Here is an 18,573-nt window from a genome sequence, read left to right as displayed (position 1 = left end):
GTGGAGAAGATGAGGTCTAAATGAGGAATGGGCTGAGCTAAGGTATGGATGACATGAACGATGTGTTTAAAAGAGACCAAAAGACAGTGTAGCTGGGAGGCAGAGTGCTGCCTAATTTGACAAATGTTGCTTGCATGTGACTGTGTCTATAAATGGAAATGTTAAACAAAGGCCTGAGTTCTTTTCAAGGTATGTCACATGCATGAATGCAATTAGTTAAAAACATAGTAAAAATAATCACACATTATTGAATGTCACTGGAAGTTGGCCGTTTTCTCTCTGTGCTAGGCAACATTAAGATTATGTTTTTTAAAGAAAAGAATGAATTCTGTTTATTGTGGCTGTTGAAGATTAATGGCCCAAATAAAACAAAACAGAAAATAAGTAAAAGTCATAAAGGTAGAAGAAAATTAGCATTGTATTTTGCTTAAGGAATGTAGTTTCAGTGGAGGGGTGAAAATGTTTGTATGCAGAATTTGGGATGTGCTATTTGAAGCACAGAAGTCTATTTCACAGTATACATGTTTACTGAATATGAATAAACTTCATACTCTGAAATTAGGATGTTAATAGCTCTTTCTAGTACAGCCACTATCTTATAGATTATGTATGATTTATTTCATGTTATGATTTTGGCCCTTCTTAGAGGTCAGTAGTGAGTTTGTACTATTTGATTATTAGGATATTGAAATTTGAAACTGTGCGTTTAGTATTCCAATGTTACATTTGGAAAATGTAATAATATACAATAGGAGTAAGTTATCTTTATTAAAGATGCATGGAAGCATGACTTTAAAAGGGTTGCAGAAGTTGGAGCTCTTGTGGTGGAGTCTATGCATACTTGCAAGGTCTTGGGTTCAGTCTTTAGCACAGAACAACAAAACAAGTTGAGAAATACATTAAATAGTCATTCAGTTTTTTTGTTTGTTTGTTTGTTTTGTTTTGTTTTTCGAGACAGGGTTTCTCTGTGTAGTTTTGCGCCTGTCCTGGAACTCCTTCTGTAGCCCAGGCTGGCCTCGAGCTCACAGAGATCTGCCTGGCTCTGCCTCCTGAGTGCTGGGATTAAAGGTGTGCACCACCACCGCCCGGCTTCAGTTTTTTGTTTTTTCTCTTATGATAACTAAATACTTGCCAGCAATAAGAAAATCAGTACGAAGATTCTTGTTGCTGAACTTTTCCTTCAGGGTCATGTTTTATCCTTTCCAAAATTCTGAAATAGGTGTCCCTCATTCCCTGCCTGCTCTTGAGTAAAGTGAGAAATGAAGTGACTTCTGTAATTTGGTTTAAACACGTGCTGCGTAGAGTATGCCTTAGTTGTGCTTGCTCTGTCCTCTGCAGGGAGAGAAAGAAGACAGGGTAAAGGTGGTGCTCAGAGTGAACAAGATCAAGAAACAAAGGTGGAATAATCTGTCCAAACCAGTAGATAGAGGATGCAATGTGGAAACGTATTGAATTGAAATTCCTTATAATTGAATTACATATAGAATGAAAATGCTGTTGTTACCACTAACAGGTAGTTAACTTTTTTAAAAAAAGATTTATTTATTTTTATGTGTGTGGGCCTGCATGTATGCATGTGTACCACATGTATGTTGCTGCCAGCAGAGGCTAGAAGAGGGTGTTGGGATCTCCTGCTCCTGGAATTATAGATGATCTTAAGCTACCGGTGTGGATGCTGGGATGCTGGGAACAGGATCTGAGTTCTCTGCAAGAGCAAGCAACAAGTGCTCTTAAGCACCGAGCCTTCTTTCTCTCCAGCCCTCAGGTAGTTAACTTTTGCCAAGATCTCTTCACACTTACATTTGGGCACAAAAGTAAATTTTGCCAATTGAAACATTTGATAATTCATGTTTTCCTCTGATAGGGAAAAACAAAACAACAACAGCAAAGCAGAAAGAAGGAAAAATGTACATATATAGAAAGTATAAAGGACAGCTTACTAGGTTAGTTTGGAAAGTCTTATTTGCTAGGTAATAGAGTTTTGATGGCAGATGGTGCTGGGAAGGAAGGCAGTTCATATTTTGGCTTAATAGCTCTGCTTAAAACGTTTTATTTTCAAAATCCATCCTTTGGCAGTCAGTGGGTTTCCTTTTTAGTGTCTGATTTGAACTGATGCTTTCCCACGGGGCTGCCCTTTTGGGTGGGGGTGGTGGGGAAGCGTCCGTTGTCTTGAGTCAGCACACCGTCGTGTTAGCTCTTCCTTTCCTTTGCTGGCTTGTGTTTTGTATGACATCTCAGGTGTGATCTTGTTTTGTTGATCATGTTCCTGGAGTTGATGGTTTCAGAAGCAGATGTCCATACTCTGATTTCCCTTGGGATGGTGGAATCATTACTAGTTATGTATTCAGACTTGCTGTGTCAGCTTGTATTTTTCTTAAGGGCATCTATTTGTCTTGTGAGTGAACGTTTTTCAGATTCCTTTGTGAGCTTTGGATCAAACACTTGTTATTGTTATTACTATTCTCCTTTTCCTCCTCTTCCTTCTTCTTATTATATTGTAGCGAAACCAAGCTGGAACTTACTGTATAGAACAAACTAGCCTCGGACTTACAGAAATCCCCTTACCTCAGCCTCACAGTCCTGGGATTACAAGCGTGAACCATTGTGCTCAGCCTTAAACAACAGCCTTCATTGTTAGAGTTTATTAGTCTCAGACAAATGTTTTATTGGTTAGAAAGGGTTTTCATTGAGTTCTTCTGAAGTCTTTTCTGCAGTCAGGGTAGAGTTGCGGCTGGTTTTAGGAGGCTCTCTAATGAGACTATTGTACTTCTTAAGGCAGTAGGCTGCAGTGAGATGCTACTAACATTTCCAGTTTGGATTACTTGGCCTCCTTTTTCTAGCCTTGTCTTCTTCTTCCATGTGCTTTTTGATAATTTTTTGTTTGCTTGTTTGGGAATGGGTTTCTGTTTGTAGTTCTGGCTGTCTTGGTGCTTGCTTTGTAGAACAAGCTGGTCTCAAACTCACAGAGATCCACTTGCCTCTGCCTCCTGAGTGCTGGAATTAAAGGTGTGTGCCACCACACCTGGCTCTTTTTGCTAAATTTTGTTAATATTTAATTTGTTCTTGTTATTAATATTTGGGCCAATGACTGACTCCCTAGTCATCACCATACCTCTTCCTGTTAGACAGAAAAAAATGAGTATTAATTGTTCTTCCTGTAAGAGAAAGGTGATCTCACCAGGATCTGACTTCATCTCCATATCTCACCCTCAGATGATACAGAGCTCAAAAGGTTGGTTTCTTTTTTTCAAGGTCTTTCTATTTTATTATTGTCCATGAGTGACAGTAGAAGGAACCATTTGTTAATTCCTAGAGTCTTTTAGTTTCCTGTGTTATTTTTCTTGAATACTGATTTTTATGTATTAAAATCACTTATTGACCTATTTATTTCTCTCCCCATTTATCCATCCATCCATCCATTCATCCATCCATCATTTATTTGTTTATTTTGGAGAGATAGTGCCTCCCTGTGTAGCTCTAGCTGGTCTGGAACTCTTTGTGTAGTCCAGGTTGACCTCAAACTCAGAGATTCATGTGCCTCTGCCTCCCGACACCTGGTTAAAGATGCCCAGCTCTTTTTGCCCTCTTTAAAAAGCAGATACAGGGAATGGTGATATAGCATTTAGGACATATTTATGATATACCTAAATATAAGTAGCATATTTTCTACCATTAAGGTAAAAACGTTTAAAAATGCTATGATATAACAAAGGAAGTATAGGAATGGTGTAAATCTTTAGCCTTTCATATTGGAAATCTAATTTTGGTAAGACCTTGCTTGGGCTTTGGGATTTGGCCTGAGGTTTTCTTATTGGGACCTTTTTATTTATGAGTCTAGCATACACTAGGTATGCACTGTTTTCTCACTTGGTTAATTCATTGGAAATAGTGCAGATGTGTCCATATTACACAAATATATCCTTATAAGAAATAATCTGGTGGGTACTTGTTTGTTATAGTGGGGGTTGAACACAGGGTCTTGCACATGCCAGGCTAGTGTTTTATCGCTGGATTTCATCCTAGCTGTTGGGTACTTCATTTTATATGACTTGGCTTACACATACCTTGTGGAGGCCGCAAGTTGACAGAGGATATTTTCTTCATTTGTTCTCTACCTTATTCTGTGGAGACAGGATCTCTCACTGAACTTGGAGCTCAGGTTTGGCTGTGTTGTCTGAACAGCAACCCCCTGGAATCCCCTTGTTTCTGCCTGCCCACTCCCCGTGTTAGGATTATGGGCACACACTCTTGACATGGAGCTTTTTACATGTGCTCCAAGAATTTGAATTGAGGCCCTCATACACACAGCAAGTAACTTTGCTGACTAAGATATTTCCTTATTTTTAAAGTAATTTCTCCCAAAAGAATAATGAATTTCTACAAAAGTAGTATAGGTTGAGCATTCTTTATCTGAACATCTTTAATGGTCCAAGATGTAAATCTCTGAATGTCAACATAGCACAAGGGAAAGTTCTGCATCTAGTGTCCCTTAAAGGGTCAGTGGTATGCAGGTACACTTTAATACTCAACAGAACTACCATCAGGCATGTGTGTAAGGCACATGTTAAGCATAAGGGTTTTTTGTTTGTTTGTTTGTTTGTTTAAGATTTATTTATTTATTATGTATACAGTGTTCTGTCTGCCTGTATGCCTGCAGGCCAGAAGAGGGCACCAGCTCTCATTACAGATGGTTGTGAGCCACCATGTGGTTGCTGGGAATTGAACTCAGGACCTCTAGAAAACAGTCAGTGCTCTTAACCTCTGAACCATCTCTCCAGCCCAGCCAGCATAAGGGGTTTTTTATCTTTAGGCCCTACAAAGCAAGCTACAGGATATTTCTAAGATATTTCACTATGCAGCTATTTCAATGACTAAAAAAAGGCCAACACTTTTGGACCCCATGCAGTTTTAATAAGGGGTACTCAATCTGTATATGTCAAGCTTTAAAAGATTTCATTTGTAGCCGGGCAGTGGTGGCGCATGCCTTTAATCCCAGCACTCGGGAGGCAGAGGCAGGCGGATCTGGGCTACAGAGTGAGATCCAGGAAAGGCACAAAGCTACACAGAGAAACCCTGTCCCTCTTTTAAAAAAAGTAAAAGGAAATACCAACTGAGTTATTTACATTTTATTAAAAATTTAGTAAATAGTGTCTAAAGGTTCAGAAAGGCTTAGTTTTGAATAAAGAGAAGTTTACTCCAAAGAATAAAACAGTTGCATACATGTGGGTTGATTCTTACTAAACGGATTATTTATAAGCTATCCTTAATAGTTTGCTTAGGAATTAATTATGCCACCTTAGATAAAATTGAGTATGGTTAAAAAAATCTAAGCTTGAGATGTTTTTGTGGGAACAGGATACAAAACTTGCTATCTGGAGATGAAAATAACATGTTGGCCTCCATTCACTTTGAATGTTTAATAAATAAACTCATGGAGCAACATCATAAGCTTTTTCCATTTGTGTGCTCTGAATCAGTTCTAACTCTAGATGATGTTCATTCTTTTAAAATAGTAGCTAAGTAGGTCTTTGTAGCAGGAATCTTAAAGGTACTTATTAATAAAATCAAACCCCAGGCCAGTTATTGGGGTCAATGCTGGAAGATGAGAGAGACAGAACAGGCCACAGCTACCTCACCTTGCCGGTTTCTCAGCTGATCCTATTTCCTCAGACTCGAAATCTCTGCGTCCTCATCTGGAATGAATCTCAGCTGAACTGCTGCTCGAAAGCCTGAATGCTTAACCAGCGAATGCTTCTAGTTTCTGGTCCTCACGCCTTATATATCTTTCTGTTTTCCACCATCACTCCTTGGGATTAAAGGCTCACTCCCTGGGATTAAAGGTGTGAGTCACCATGCTTGGCTGTATCCTTGAACAGATAGATGGATTTCAGCCTCTGGAATGCTAGGATTAAAGGCGTGAGCTACCACTGCCTATCCTCTATGTTTAATATTGTGGCTGTCCTGTTCTCTGACCCCAGATAAGTTTATTAGACTGCACAGTATTTCGGGGAACACAGTACCACCACAGGTCTTCAAAGATTATACTTCATGAAGCACAGAGTCAGGTCATAGCTTCTGAGTCAGGCAGGCAGGTGACAGTTGCATCTGTGAAGTTATTTAACCTCTCTGAGGTTTGGATTCCTCATCCCTAAAATGGAGATGGTCTCATTTCTTTCTGAGCTCATGAGTAATGTCCGAGAACAAGGTATATAATTTGATATCGTCCAGCAAAACATTTTGAGCGTTTTTTTTTTGATATTATAATATAATTATAGCATTTTCCTCTTCCCTTTTCTCCCTCCAAACTCTCCCATATACCCCTTCTTGCTCTCCTTCAAATTCATGGCTTTTTATTGATTATAATTGCATACATATGTAATATATATATATATATATATATATATATATATATATATATATTCCTAAATATGACCTGTCCAACCTGTATAATGTTACATGTATGTATATTCAGGACTGATTATTTGGCACTGGACAGCCAATGATTGTGCCCTTCCCTGGAGAAGACCACCTCTCCTACTCCCACCTTTCCTCAATTGCCTGTAGTTCTGGGATTTTCTCCATCCAGTTTGGCATATCCATTGGTGTCATCTGTGTTCAGCTCATGCTTGAGCATGCATGTTGGAGAGGCTTCATGTGTGTAGCTTCTGATGTTACTAGGAGACACAGTCTGACAGCAACTCTGATATTCTGGCTCCTCCTCTCTTTCTTCTGTCTCTTCTTCCATGTTCCTGGAACTTTAGGTGTGTTTTGTAGATGTATCCATTGAGACTGGGCTCTGCAACTCTGTATTTTGGTTTGTTTGCTGTAGTGGCCTCTGTTGCAAAGGGAAGTTTCCTTGGTGAGAGGTGAAGACTACACTTATCTGTGGGTGTAAGGACAGATGTTTATAGATTGTTAGTAGGAGTTATGTAGGTTTAGTAAATTAGAGGTTGTAAGTTCTCCTCCAATAACTATGTGTTAGTGAATAACTTCACTAGGACTGGGTTTTTTGCTTTGTTTCCAGTACTAGGCATGGTTTTCCTCTTGTTGAAGTGTTAAGTTCAGTTAGAAAGCTGCTGGTTACTGCCAAGGTATGCATGCCACTACTGCACTGGAATTACTGTGCCATGCTGTTTGTTGTTGTGTTTCTTAGGCACCATAGCTGGGTAGGACTGTTGGTTGCCTCGATCTTTTGGAAGCTTGCATGATGCCTTTTGGTACCATGAAAGGTAGTCCTCAGGGTGGGGACATTCAGGTTGAGCATTATCTTTGAGCCAAGTACTTCTGGTGCTGTGTCTGTGGATAAGACAGTAAGATCTTGTTCTCTTGGGACCCCAGATCATTGGGGAAGATCCAAGGATTAAAGTAGTCACAGATGACAAAATGTTAGACTGTGCCTTTATAAAGTAGGGTGTGCAGTGACAGCTGGGCCCACAGTTCTGCTCCATAATGCTATTGCCCATTTCCTGTGTCCTCAGTTGTCTTGGGTTCCAACTTGAGAAGGAATTGATGGAGCAGTGGCTCTGCTGTGGCAAAGACTAGTGCCCATGTTCAGGGTGGTGCATTCATAACAGTCTGGGTGACTGCTCTGCTTCAGGGAGGCCTGGCTTTATCTTATGTCTCTTCCCTTTCCATGCCTTTGCCCCTTTAAGTTTTCCCTCAGCCCTCCTTCTTTTCCTGGGTTTTCATTTAATAATTTCAGTTACCACCTGGATGATGATCTCTAGTGTGTCTACCTCTATCCCCAACCTTGTAGCAGGCTTTCTTTTGGGCCTCCAACCAGTTCCCAAATCATGACAAGGAGACTTACTACTAATTATGAATGCTCGGCCTTAACTTATACTTGTCCCACTGGCTTCTATAACGTAAATTAACCTGTTTCTCTTCATCTGTGTTTTGCCTCGGGGCCTTTTACTTTCCTTTCCGTATGTCCTACTTTCACTGCCTCTTGTGTATGGCTGGTGGCTGTCTGGCAGCTGGCCCTGGACATCTCCCTCTCTTTCTTCCTCATTCTCTCATCTTTCTTGGTCTCAAGCCTAGATTTCTTCTCCTACTTATTCTCTCTGTCTACCAGCCCTGCCTATCCCTCTACTGCCAAGCTATTGGCCGTTCAGCTTTTTATTAGACCATCAGGTGTCTTAGGCAGACAAGGGGAAATGGCAACTTGTCTTTACATAATTAAACGCAGCATAAACAAATGTAACACATCTTTGCCTAGTTGAAGTAATATTCCACAACACAACCTATTTCCTAAGATTTGTATCTGTGTCTTTCCTCTCTAGAGGTGGCTTTCCTAGGTCATCTAGACCTTTTACATACACATTTCTAAAACAAGTGTGTCATTTCCTCCCTCAGCTCTATTCCCATTGTTGACCCAGTTATTTTAGAAGTGAAGCCTTCTTTCTCCCACTTTCCTTAGCTAAGCAAATAGCAGAGCCTGTAAGTAACCACCCCGTTGGAGACTTGCTTGTGTTTCCTCCCTTGCTGTTGTGTACACTTGGACACATTGTACTTCTTAATATACAGACTCGCCATATAGTCTGTGCTGGCCTTTGATTCACATTCTTCTTGCCTCAATTTTTATGAGTGTTGGGATTATAGGCATGAGGCACCACATATCTGTCAACTCTGCCAGTCTGTGAGGCATCTATATTGCCCCCCATCCTGGTCCTGATTAATTTCCTGCTATGTTTATATAATCATGTTCTATCTTATCCCAGGGCTTTCTGTTTGTCTGATATGACAGTAAACAGAATTTAACCGCTTATAATCTGGCTCCTGCCTGCATGGTTGCTCTTACTCAGTCCCTGCTATTGTCAGCTCATAATTCAACTCTTAGAAGTACTTTAAGATTTTAAAATATAATGTATATATATATATATGATAACGACTTTTGTGGTGTTTTGAATGAAAGTGCCTCTCATAGGTTTATAGTGAGTGGCACAATTAGGAGGTGTGGCCTTGTTGGAAGAAGTGTGTCACTGGGGGTGGGCTTTGAGGTTTCAGATGCTCAAGCCAGGCCCAGTGTCATTCTCTTCCTGCTCCTGCTGATCCAGATGTGGAACTCTCTGCTACCTCTCCAGCGCCTTGTCTTTCTGTGTGCCGCCAATCTCACCATGATAAAAATGGACTAAACCCCTGAACCTGTAAGCCAGTCCAAATTAAATTCCTTCTTTTTTTGTTTTTTCGAGACAGGGTTTCTCTGTGTAGCTTTGCACCTTTCCTGGAACTCGCTTTTTGGACCAGGCTGGCTTCGAACTCACAGAGATCTGCCTGCCTCTGCCTCCCGAGTGCTGGGATTAAAGGCGTGCGCCTTCTTTAGGAATTTCTGTGGTTATAGTGTCTCTTCACAGCAATAGAAACCCTAAGACAACTTTAAAAAATAAAATAATCTCACCAACAACATGTAACAACAAGACCATAAATACATGGAGGAAAAGCGACAATTCCAGTGTAAGGGAGATATCCCAGCGTACATGCTTAGACACGATACTAGGGAGAGATTGTGGGTTCCCAGGCCTCCCCGCATTGCATGTGCAGGCTCGCTGCACTGACTTCTCACCATTCGTCTTCTGCATATGTCTCCTTAGCCTTCCATTCCAGCTGAAGCCTGCCATCTCCATGTAGTTAGACAGTACGTGTGCTCTGTGCACCACGTCCTGTGTTGACGTAAACCACAACTTTCACCTCAAAAGGGATAGTGTATTCTAGAATCAAATACAAGTGACTATGACCTGGGAACACAGATTTAGGTTATTCTAGATTGCATGTTCCGTGTGATAATAGTTTTATGTAACAGAACAAAGAAAACCATAATCAAGATAGTTTCAAAGTACAGTGGTTGAAACAGAGAGATGGGTTATAGCAAAGCAGGGAAATCTCAGCTGGCCTCAGATGCTAGCTGGTGATTCTTCTAGCTTTTGAGTTGGTGGAAGCTAGTCATCTGCTAAGTCAGTACATTCTAAAAGATAACTTTGGAGGACTATAGTGGTTACTTTGCTGTTGCTGTGATAAAATTCCATGACCAGTATAAGTTAAGGAAGAGTTGGTTTTGGCTCATGGTTTCAGGAGAGTAAGAGTCACCAAGCCAGAGCGGCATGGCACTAAATAGTAGGCATGGTAGTTTGAATAAAAAGCTGAGAACTTATATCCTCAACCACAAACACGAAGCTGAGAGCAAACCGGAAGTGGTGGAAGTCTTTCAATCTCAAAGCCCTCCCTCAGTGATGCCTTTTCTCCAGCAAGACTAAACATTCCTTAACAGTTCCACCATATGGGGACCAAGTGTCCTGAGCCTGGGAGGGGGGGGGGTGCAGATTTTCTAAAGCAAACCACCGCAAGGGCAATAGATGCTATTAAGAGGGCTAAAGATGGCACAAGATAATTTGGCTCTGAACTTGCAGCATTCCAGACTCTCCATAGTCACTGAAGTTCTAATCGGTTAACCAGCCTCATAGATGATTCAGTTTGAAATGCAGTTTCTTTTGGAGACTGTGACTTGCCGTTAGTTCCTCCTCTTGGGCAGGCATCACATTTAGTATATGTGGTAGCCACATTTCCCATCTTTAGGGAAGACTTGGTAGAATCTGTAGATCAAGTTGACTAGTAGGCAGGTGAGCAGTCTTCAGGGAGAGAACAGAACCTAGAGTCATCTGGGAAGAGGGGACTTCAGTCGGGAGTGTGCTCCATCGGATTAGCTTCTGGGTGTGTTTTGGGGCATTTTCTTGATTGCTAACTGATGTAGGTGGGCCCAGCCCACTGTCTACTATGCTGTCCTTAGGTTGGTAAACCTGGGCTACATAAGAAAGTTAGCTGAGCAAGCCAGAGGAAGTGGTCCAGCTATGGTTCTGCTTCAGTTCCTACCTCCAGGTTCCCATATGAGTGAGCTCCTGTGCTGACTTCCTCCAGTGCTGGACCTGGAAGTGTAAGCCAACCTTTCCTCCCCAGGTTGGTTTTGGTCAGTGTACTTTATCACAGTAACAGAAAGCAAATCAGACACCTGATAAAAGTCATTAAGAAAAAAGAAATCTAGATTACCAATGCAATCCAGATCTGACTTCTCCCTTCCCCCGCTAAAAAAGACAGGGTTTTTCTGTGTAGCCCTGGCTTTCCTTATCCTGCTCTGTAGACCAGGTTGGCCTGGAACTCAGAGGTCTGCCTGCATCTGCCTCCCAAGTGTTGGGATTAAAGGTATGCACCACCACACCCAGCAAAAGTTCAAACATTTCTTTTCTTTCTTTTTTTTCAGGACAGGGTTTTTCTGTCTAGTCTTGGCCATCCTGGAACTCGATCTGTAGACCAGGCTAGCCTTGAACTCAAAGAGATCTTCCTGCTTCTGTCTACCAAGTGCTAGGATTAAAGGTGTATACCACCACCTCTTAGCAAATGACTATTTTTTTTTTCTTTGACTGTTTAGAGTTATATCTTACATAGGCTATGATAGAGACCTTGAAAACTCTTCTTGTTGTTATTGAGAGGAAGTGCTGATAAAAAATACCCTTAATGTTTGTATGTGTATGCTTACAATATTGTGTGTATACGCATCTGAACATTAAATCTAAAGTAACAGATAAGTCATCCTCTTAATCCTTTGAGTAAAAGAGTTTAGCATCACAAAGGAGGACAACTATCTGAGAGGAAAAATGATAACTTCTGCTTTGCCATCATGAACTATAACCCTCTGCAATCCTAAGCCCAAAATCAAGTTGCATTGGTCATGGTATTTTATGGCAACAGTAGAAAAGTACCAGGTACATGGCAACACTTAGTTTTGGGCTTGTTGAAGTAGTCTGCTAAGTAAATACATTCTAAGAGATAATTAGTGCTCTCTTTCTCCTTTTGGAAGGTTTTGCCTAATAGTCACAAAACTCATAGGTCGTGAGTAGAGGAAGGCGTTTTGGTTGCTTTTCGTCAATTTGACACAAACCTAGACATACCTCGGAAGAGAGACTCTCTCTCAATGGGATGAATGCTCCCATCAGATTGGGGGCATTTTCTTGATTAGTGATTAATGTGGGTGAGTGTAGCCCACTATGTGTGGGGTGCCACTCCAGGTTAAGCAAGCTACAAAGAGTAAGCCAGTGAACAGCAATCTTCCATGGTTTCTGCTTGAGTTCCTGTTGAGTTCTTGATGATGAACTGTGTAACCTGTAAGCTAAATAAACCCCTTTGTTCTTAAGTTGCTTTTTGTCATGGTCTTTTTATTTATTTATTTTGTTTTTTCAAGATAGGATTTCTCTGTTTAGCTTTGGAGTGTGTCCTGGAACTCACTCTGTAGACCATACTGGCCTTGAACTCACAGAGATCCACCTGCCTCTACCTCCCAGTGCTGGTATTAAAGGGGTGTGCCATCACCACCTGGCTTTGGTCATGGTCTTTAACATAGCAATAGAAAGCTAAGTAGAATATCGGGCAATACATGAATATTACGAGGGGAAAAATTGGCTCAAGATAATTTGGCTCTGAACTTGCAACATTCCAAACCCTCCACAGTTGTTAAAGTTCTAATCAGCAGTGCAAGGGTTCATTTTGAAATGCAGCTCTGTCTGGAGACTTTATCCATACTCATCCTCTTCACAGAAATGATCATACTGTATTATAATTGTTTGCGGTTTTGTCTGTGAACTGTTGTTCCTTGAGGAATTGTATTTTAGAGATGATGCAAAACCTGACATGACCATCTGAAGAAGGACTTTCAGACAGTAAGAGAACAAGCTAGTAGAGTCCAGGGAGAAGAGGTGTTGGCAAGGAAGGCTGGAAAGGATTGTCCTGCTTACCTTTCTGTTACTGAGATAAACACTGACCAAAAGCAGTCTGGGGAAGGGTGTACCTTATAATCAAATTTATAAGTGAACGGTTGTAGACTCTAAGATAAGGCCTGAGAAGATGTCTGTTTCAGGATTAGTCCATGTGTGATAAGGAGTATCTGTCTGCTGTAGTAGTTTCAAGAGATGAAAGTGCAGACCAGACCAGTTAACAGCCATTATTTAAGAAAAGCAGACAAAGGATTAGGACCACATCTCATGGCATTTTCTCTTGTTCCCCTCTGATGATGATTTGTCTTCAGTGAGATGACATTGGTAGGTATCTTTAATCCCCTTTTCTCAGCATAAGGGTCACCGGCTGAACAGGCCTTGCTACCCCAAGGTTATGGCTTTAGGCTTGAGAAGGACACGGAGGTGAGCTGAGACAGTCTTTCTCAAGCCTTGCCCCACTCTGCCTCACGCAGAAGCCCATTGTTCTGCCTCCCTCAGGGTCACTCTCAAGTGTGGTCTCAGTCTCTTGCTCCCAGCACTTACTCTTTCTAGTTACTGTCATTGTCCGTAGAGCCCTGTTGGGTTTTTAACTACTTCCCGTCCTTAAAACCCAGCATTCACGGATGCCACCAACCAACAACAGCACCTCTGCCAGCTTACAGACCCTTACAGGAGAGTTGATGACTGTCTCCGAGCTGTGTCCAGAGCTGCCCATGTTCTCTCGGCTGTTCTTGAGCACTGGAACTTCGTTTTGTCAGCCTCTGGGCTTGGTGCACTTCCAGAGGGCCTTAGTAGGTTCTTTGACCTATCAGTTTACAGTAATGATTTAAAGTGCAGTATATTGGGAAATATCATCTTCATTGGACCATAGTGTGTCTCTCTGCCGTCTATGGTATTTTGAAAGATTTCTCAAGGCTGATCAGCAAGTATCAAAGTAGCCTGAAGGAATGTATTTATCCTCATGCAGATACTATGATCATCTGCTTCCACAGGAGTGTCATGTACTCTGTTCTTAGTCATCAGTGGCAGTATTTGAATTGTTGAGAATTACATTGATCTTAGACAAACCTTAGAACGTCATGCTTTTGTGACACTCAGGTATTAGTCACCACTTGGATGCAGTCCCAAGCCATCTGCAGCAACCTGTCACCTCCAAGAAGGACTCATTTCTCGGAGTAAGCCTGATTGCATTGCAGGTGGATGGCTCCTAGAGCTACCTCTCGTCTCTGGGAAGTCTGCATGAGCAGAGGAGCAAAAGTGTTCGTCCCAGGATTAGGACCATGTCTCATGGCACAGTAATATGCCTGTCTTTACTCCTCATATGAAAGGGGCCTGTGACCAGAACAGAAAGTTTTTGTGCTTTGGGAAGAGCTGTTTGAGATATAAGGGCTTGAAGATGAAGAGCTTTAAAAGAAACTCAGTGTTAACATGGAATTTAAAGAACTTTTCTTTTTTAGACAAGATCTTGAACTTGCTATGTAGGGAAGCATGATGACCTTGTACTTCTTTCTGATCCTCCTGCTGGTCCTTCTGCCTCCACCTTCCTGGTGTTCTCTCTTTTTCTGTCTCTCAAGACTGATTTTGCCATGTAGACCATACTGGCCTTGAACTCATGGTAATCCTCCTGTCTCTGCCTCTTAGGTTTTGGGACTATGCTCATGCCAACACTCCTTGCTCCCTATTCATTCTCTGGGTTAGGTATATGCATATGCATATGCATGTATACTGGACTGGAGATGTCCATGAGGAGTAGACAGTTAAAGTGGTAGCTGACCAGTCTCTGATCTCAGCCATCTTTGAGTATATTTGATTAGGAATGAATTGTGAAACTGAAAACATTGGTCAAATAGAAGTATAGGTAATGGGCTGGAGAGATGGCTCAGAGGTTAAGAGCACTGGCTGTTTTTCCAGAGGTCCTGAGTTCAATTCCCAGCAACCACATGGTGGCTCACAGCCATCTGTAATGAGATCTGGTGCCCACTTCTGGCCTTCAGGCATACATGCAGAAAGAGGACTGTATATAATAAATAAATAAATCTTTAAAAAAAAAAAAAAGAAGTATAGGTAGTGATTAGAAGTTGCCTGGTTAACATACAGAATAATACCTGAAGATTGTGTCATTCCTTCCACCCCTGTAGAGATTCTGGAGGACACTATGGACTCTGGGTCTAGAGTGAGGCCTCTCGAGTTGTGGAAAGCTGAGGGAATCAAGTTTATATTTTACCAATTCCATGCATAGTTGATTTTCTTTTCTTTTCTTTTTATTTTTTTCGAGACAGGGTTTCTCTGTAGCTTTGGAGCCTGTCCTGGACTAGCTCTGTAGACCAGGCTGGCCTCGAACTCAGAGATCCACCTGCCTCTGCCTCCCGAGTACTGGGATTACAGGTGTGCGCCACCACCGTCCAGCAACATAGTTGATTTTCTTGCAAAAGAAAAAAATAACAAGAAGGCAAACTAAAGAGTTGAGTTAGAGTCTTGCATATGACGTGTTTTAGCTTGAGGAGAAATAAGAACTATAGAGGAGATGTCAGTATGGAGATGACTAATTCAGTTCTGGAAAGTACCACCAGTTCTGAGGTGACTGGGCCTCTGGATATGCCTGTTGGGCTGAGAGCCCCAGTAGAGAGTGAGGATGGACATTATACAGGATAAGCTGCTGTAGCTTTTGGTTTTTAGGAATACTAATTTGGTTCCTTTAGGACATATTATTATTATTATTATTATTATTATTATTATTATTATTATTATTATTTTCCTTTGAGACAAGTTTTCTTTTTTGTAGCCTTGGCTGTCCTGGAACTAGCTCTGTAGACCAGGCTAGCCTCGAACTCATAGAGATGCACCTGCCTCTGCTTCCCAAGTGCTGAGATTAAAGGCGTGCACCACCACCACCACCACCACCTGGCTTGATGTGTAATTTTGTGATATTTAATTGAATGCTAAGAGAAGACAGGAACTCATTCTGCAAGTGTGTGAAGTGTTGGATGATGTGGGTGAAAGGTGTGGTAAGCACTTAGGGAAGAAAGGCAGATGACAGTGTAGAGAAGTTTGGAGAAGAGAAAGAAGGGAAGGTTGACATAATACATCTGATATTTTCTCTCAATAATGACACACACTTTTCTGTTATAGATGAATTTGCAACTGGCCTTCTGGATTGGATTCATCAGCTTGATTTGTTCTGTGTTTGGCCAAACAGGTAAAAAAACATATTTTTCTTGTTATCTTTTTATTTCAGCATCTTGTATCAATAGTCTTTGGTCAGTTAGATTCCTGGGGCAGTGGGGTGGGAAAACGACCCTCCATTAGATCACACTACTCCTTAAGTTTTGGAGCAGGCTGTCTCACTGTGAGTGAGAGGCAGAGGTTTCCAAGGGGTGGCCTGCAGGGGTTTTCACCATCACTTAATCATCCCTCACTTCAGTGTGAGGAGAGTGAGGTCCCAGATGACAGCATGTCATACACACAACACCACTTGGGAGAACGTGAGAGCGCCGAGGGGGCCAGAATGAGGGCAGAGGCATGTAATGTATTCATAAGCAAGTAAGATAAACATGGACACTGGATTATGAAGTAAGTGTCCTTTGGCATCTAAAACACTGAAACTAGGTGGGGCATAGTGGCACATGCCTGTAATCCCAGCACTTGGGAAGCAGAGACAGTCAGGAGATCATGAGTTTTAGGCTAGCCTGGGCCAGACACAATCCCCCACCCCCACCCCCCATATTACAAACTCCAAAGGGTTGGGGATATAGTTCAGTCAAAGCTCTAGGTTCTAAGCAGGCAGAAAACAAAAGAAAACCCAGGAGCAGTTCACTTTCTAGAAGATCTTTTGTTCTGTGATCAAGAAGTCTTGAATAGTGTTAGCATATCTATAAGAGCAGGGCAAGCTGAAGACATTTTGCATTTCTCTGGCAATCATGACCATCTACATCTCAAGTAATGGATGCCTGGTGCTACTGTCTAAATCTCAAAAAAGCATAGTAAATAGAATAATTAGAATGATCTGACCTCAGGATGGAAAATGATGAAAGATACTGAATAGGAAACTTGATACATTGGATACAGAAAATCTACAACCACCCAAAACCTATATCCCAAGGACCACAACTAAAAAAAATGTTAGAGAAATTTTCTTATAGTGAGTAGATTATGGGAGATCTCTAAATTTGTTTTTAATTCAAGCATAGTTTATATTCTAATTAGAAAAGATAAACTGAAGACAGTCCTACTAGTGTTTACTACAAGAAAGGTGTGCCAGTCTAGATTGAATCAAAGAAATGCAAACTCAAGGAGATTTGTAGCTGGAAGTTTCTCCGGTCCCACCTGGCCCCGTGGTCCCGTAGCCACTTATAAAATAATCACTCAGAGGCTTATATTAATTACAAACTGTATGGCCTATGGCTTAGGCTTATTATTAATTATCTCTTATAACTTCATTCAACCCATTTCTATTAATCTATGTTTTTTGCCATGTGGCCATGGCATTATGGTCTGCTAACATTAGGGCGGTGTGGCTTAGTCTCTCCTGACTCCGCCCTTCTCTCTGTGTCTTTGCTTGGATTTCCTGCCTAGCTGTAAGCTTTCTTGCCTTAGGCCAAAACAGCTTTATTTATTATCCAATGGGAGCCACACATATTCAAAGCATATAGAAAGATAACCCACAGCAGATTTTGTATTGGATGAATATGGACTCTGAGTTACTTACATACTAAAAGTGGAGTGGAGGCCCGGAAGGTACTTATGGGTGTGGAATTGTAAGTCATAGGAATAGATGAAATCTGACCTAGGAGTAAGAGTAACAGGACATCTATAACTATTCAGAATGGTGGTGCTGAAATTCAACAGAATGATCCACGGGTATACAGCTAGGCTAATGGTTCCTAGTCTGTCATACAAAAGACAAGAAGACTGCCCTTTTGTGACTCTCAGTGTCAAGGGAATCCCAGACCATTAGGTTTTCTTGGGACTAGCCTACTGTAGCTTAGTAACTAGGCTGGAGTGTTCATATTTAACACATATGTTTATCTGCATATCATCTGTCTCTGTCTTTCATTGTGATCTATTCATTTTTTTATTTGAATCTTTAAAGTTGTCTTTTTTTTTTTAACAGATAAAAATAGATGTTTAAAAGCAAATGCCAAATCTTGTGGAGAATGTATACAAGCAGGGCCAAATTGTGGGTGGTGTACAAATACGGTAAGGTTTCTGATACTGTTTGATTTCTTCTCTAATTTTTGAGTCTCACATTCAGAGCCTTATCCTTGGGAAGTACCTGATAAGATATACATTTGAATCAATATTTATTGAGTATTGTGTAGTGGTCAGAACTGTGATGTTTGACACAATACCCACTAGACACATGTCTTAATTTTCTATTGCTGTGACAAAATGCCATGATCAAGGCAACTTAAAAACAAGCAAACATTTAATTTGGGGCTCGAAGGCACTGGAGTGGTAGCTGAGAGTTCACATCCTGATCCACAGTACGAGGCAGAGAGAGCTGACTGGGAATGATGTGGGCTTTTTAAACCTCAAAATGTAGCCCCAGTGAAAGGAAATAAATGCAAATCTGAGTTCAGGATTTTCGGATTTGCATTTATTTCCTTTAAAGATTTTTGTACTTTGCCTGATGTGATCCTTTAAAGAAAGCTTACAAAAACTACAATGAGTCAGTTTGAGGTTATGCTAGGGTCATTGTGTATGTCTTCATGTGGGTGTTTGGACCCAAAAGGCCTAACTGATTATATGTCAGATACGACATGATGATGTGACAAGGTGAAAGGTAAAATGAGAAGTTTTTGTTCTATTTCAGAATGGT

General features: G+C 41.2%; 1 protein-coding gene across 1 annotated transcript in view; it reads left to right on the top strand.

The window, feature by feature from the left end:
* Positions 1 to 18,573, top strand: part of Itgb1 (integrin subunit beta 1) — a 48,461-nt gene that overhangs the window by 5,682 nt on the left and 24,206 nt on the right. The window contains exons 2-3 of the mRNA XM_036188135.1: positions 15,885 to 15,951; positions 17,866 to 17,951. Of these exons, the coding sequence (XP_036044028.1) occupies positions 15,885 to 15,951; positions 17,866 to 17,951 (153 nt within the window). The remainder of the gene's footprint in view (positions 1 to 15,884; positions 15,952 to 17,865; positions 17,952 to 18,573) is intronic.

Source organism: Onychomys torridus, chromosome 5 (genome assembly GCF_903995425.1).
Source record: "Onychomys torridus chromosome 5, mOncTor1.1, whole genome shotgun sequence".
NCBI classification, from domain to species: Eukaryota; Metazoa; Chordata; class Mammalia; order Rodentia; family Cricetidae; genus Onychomys; species Onychomys torridus.
Note: the sequence above shows the minus strand (reverse complement) of the source record. Positions and strands in the feature narration are given on the sequence as shown.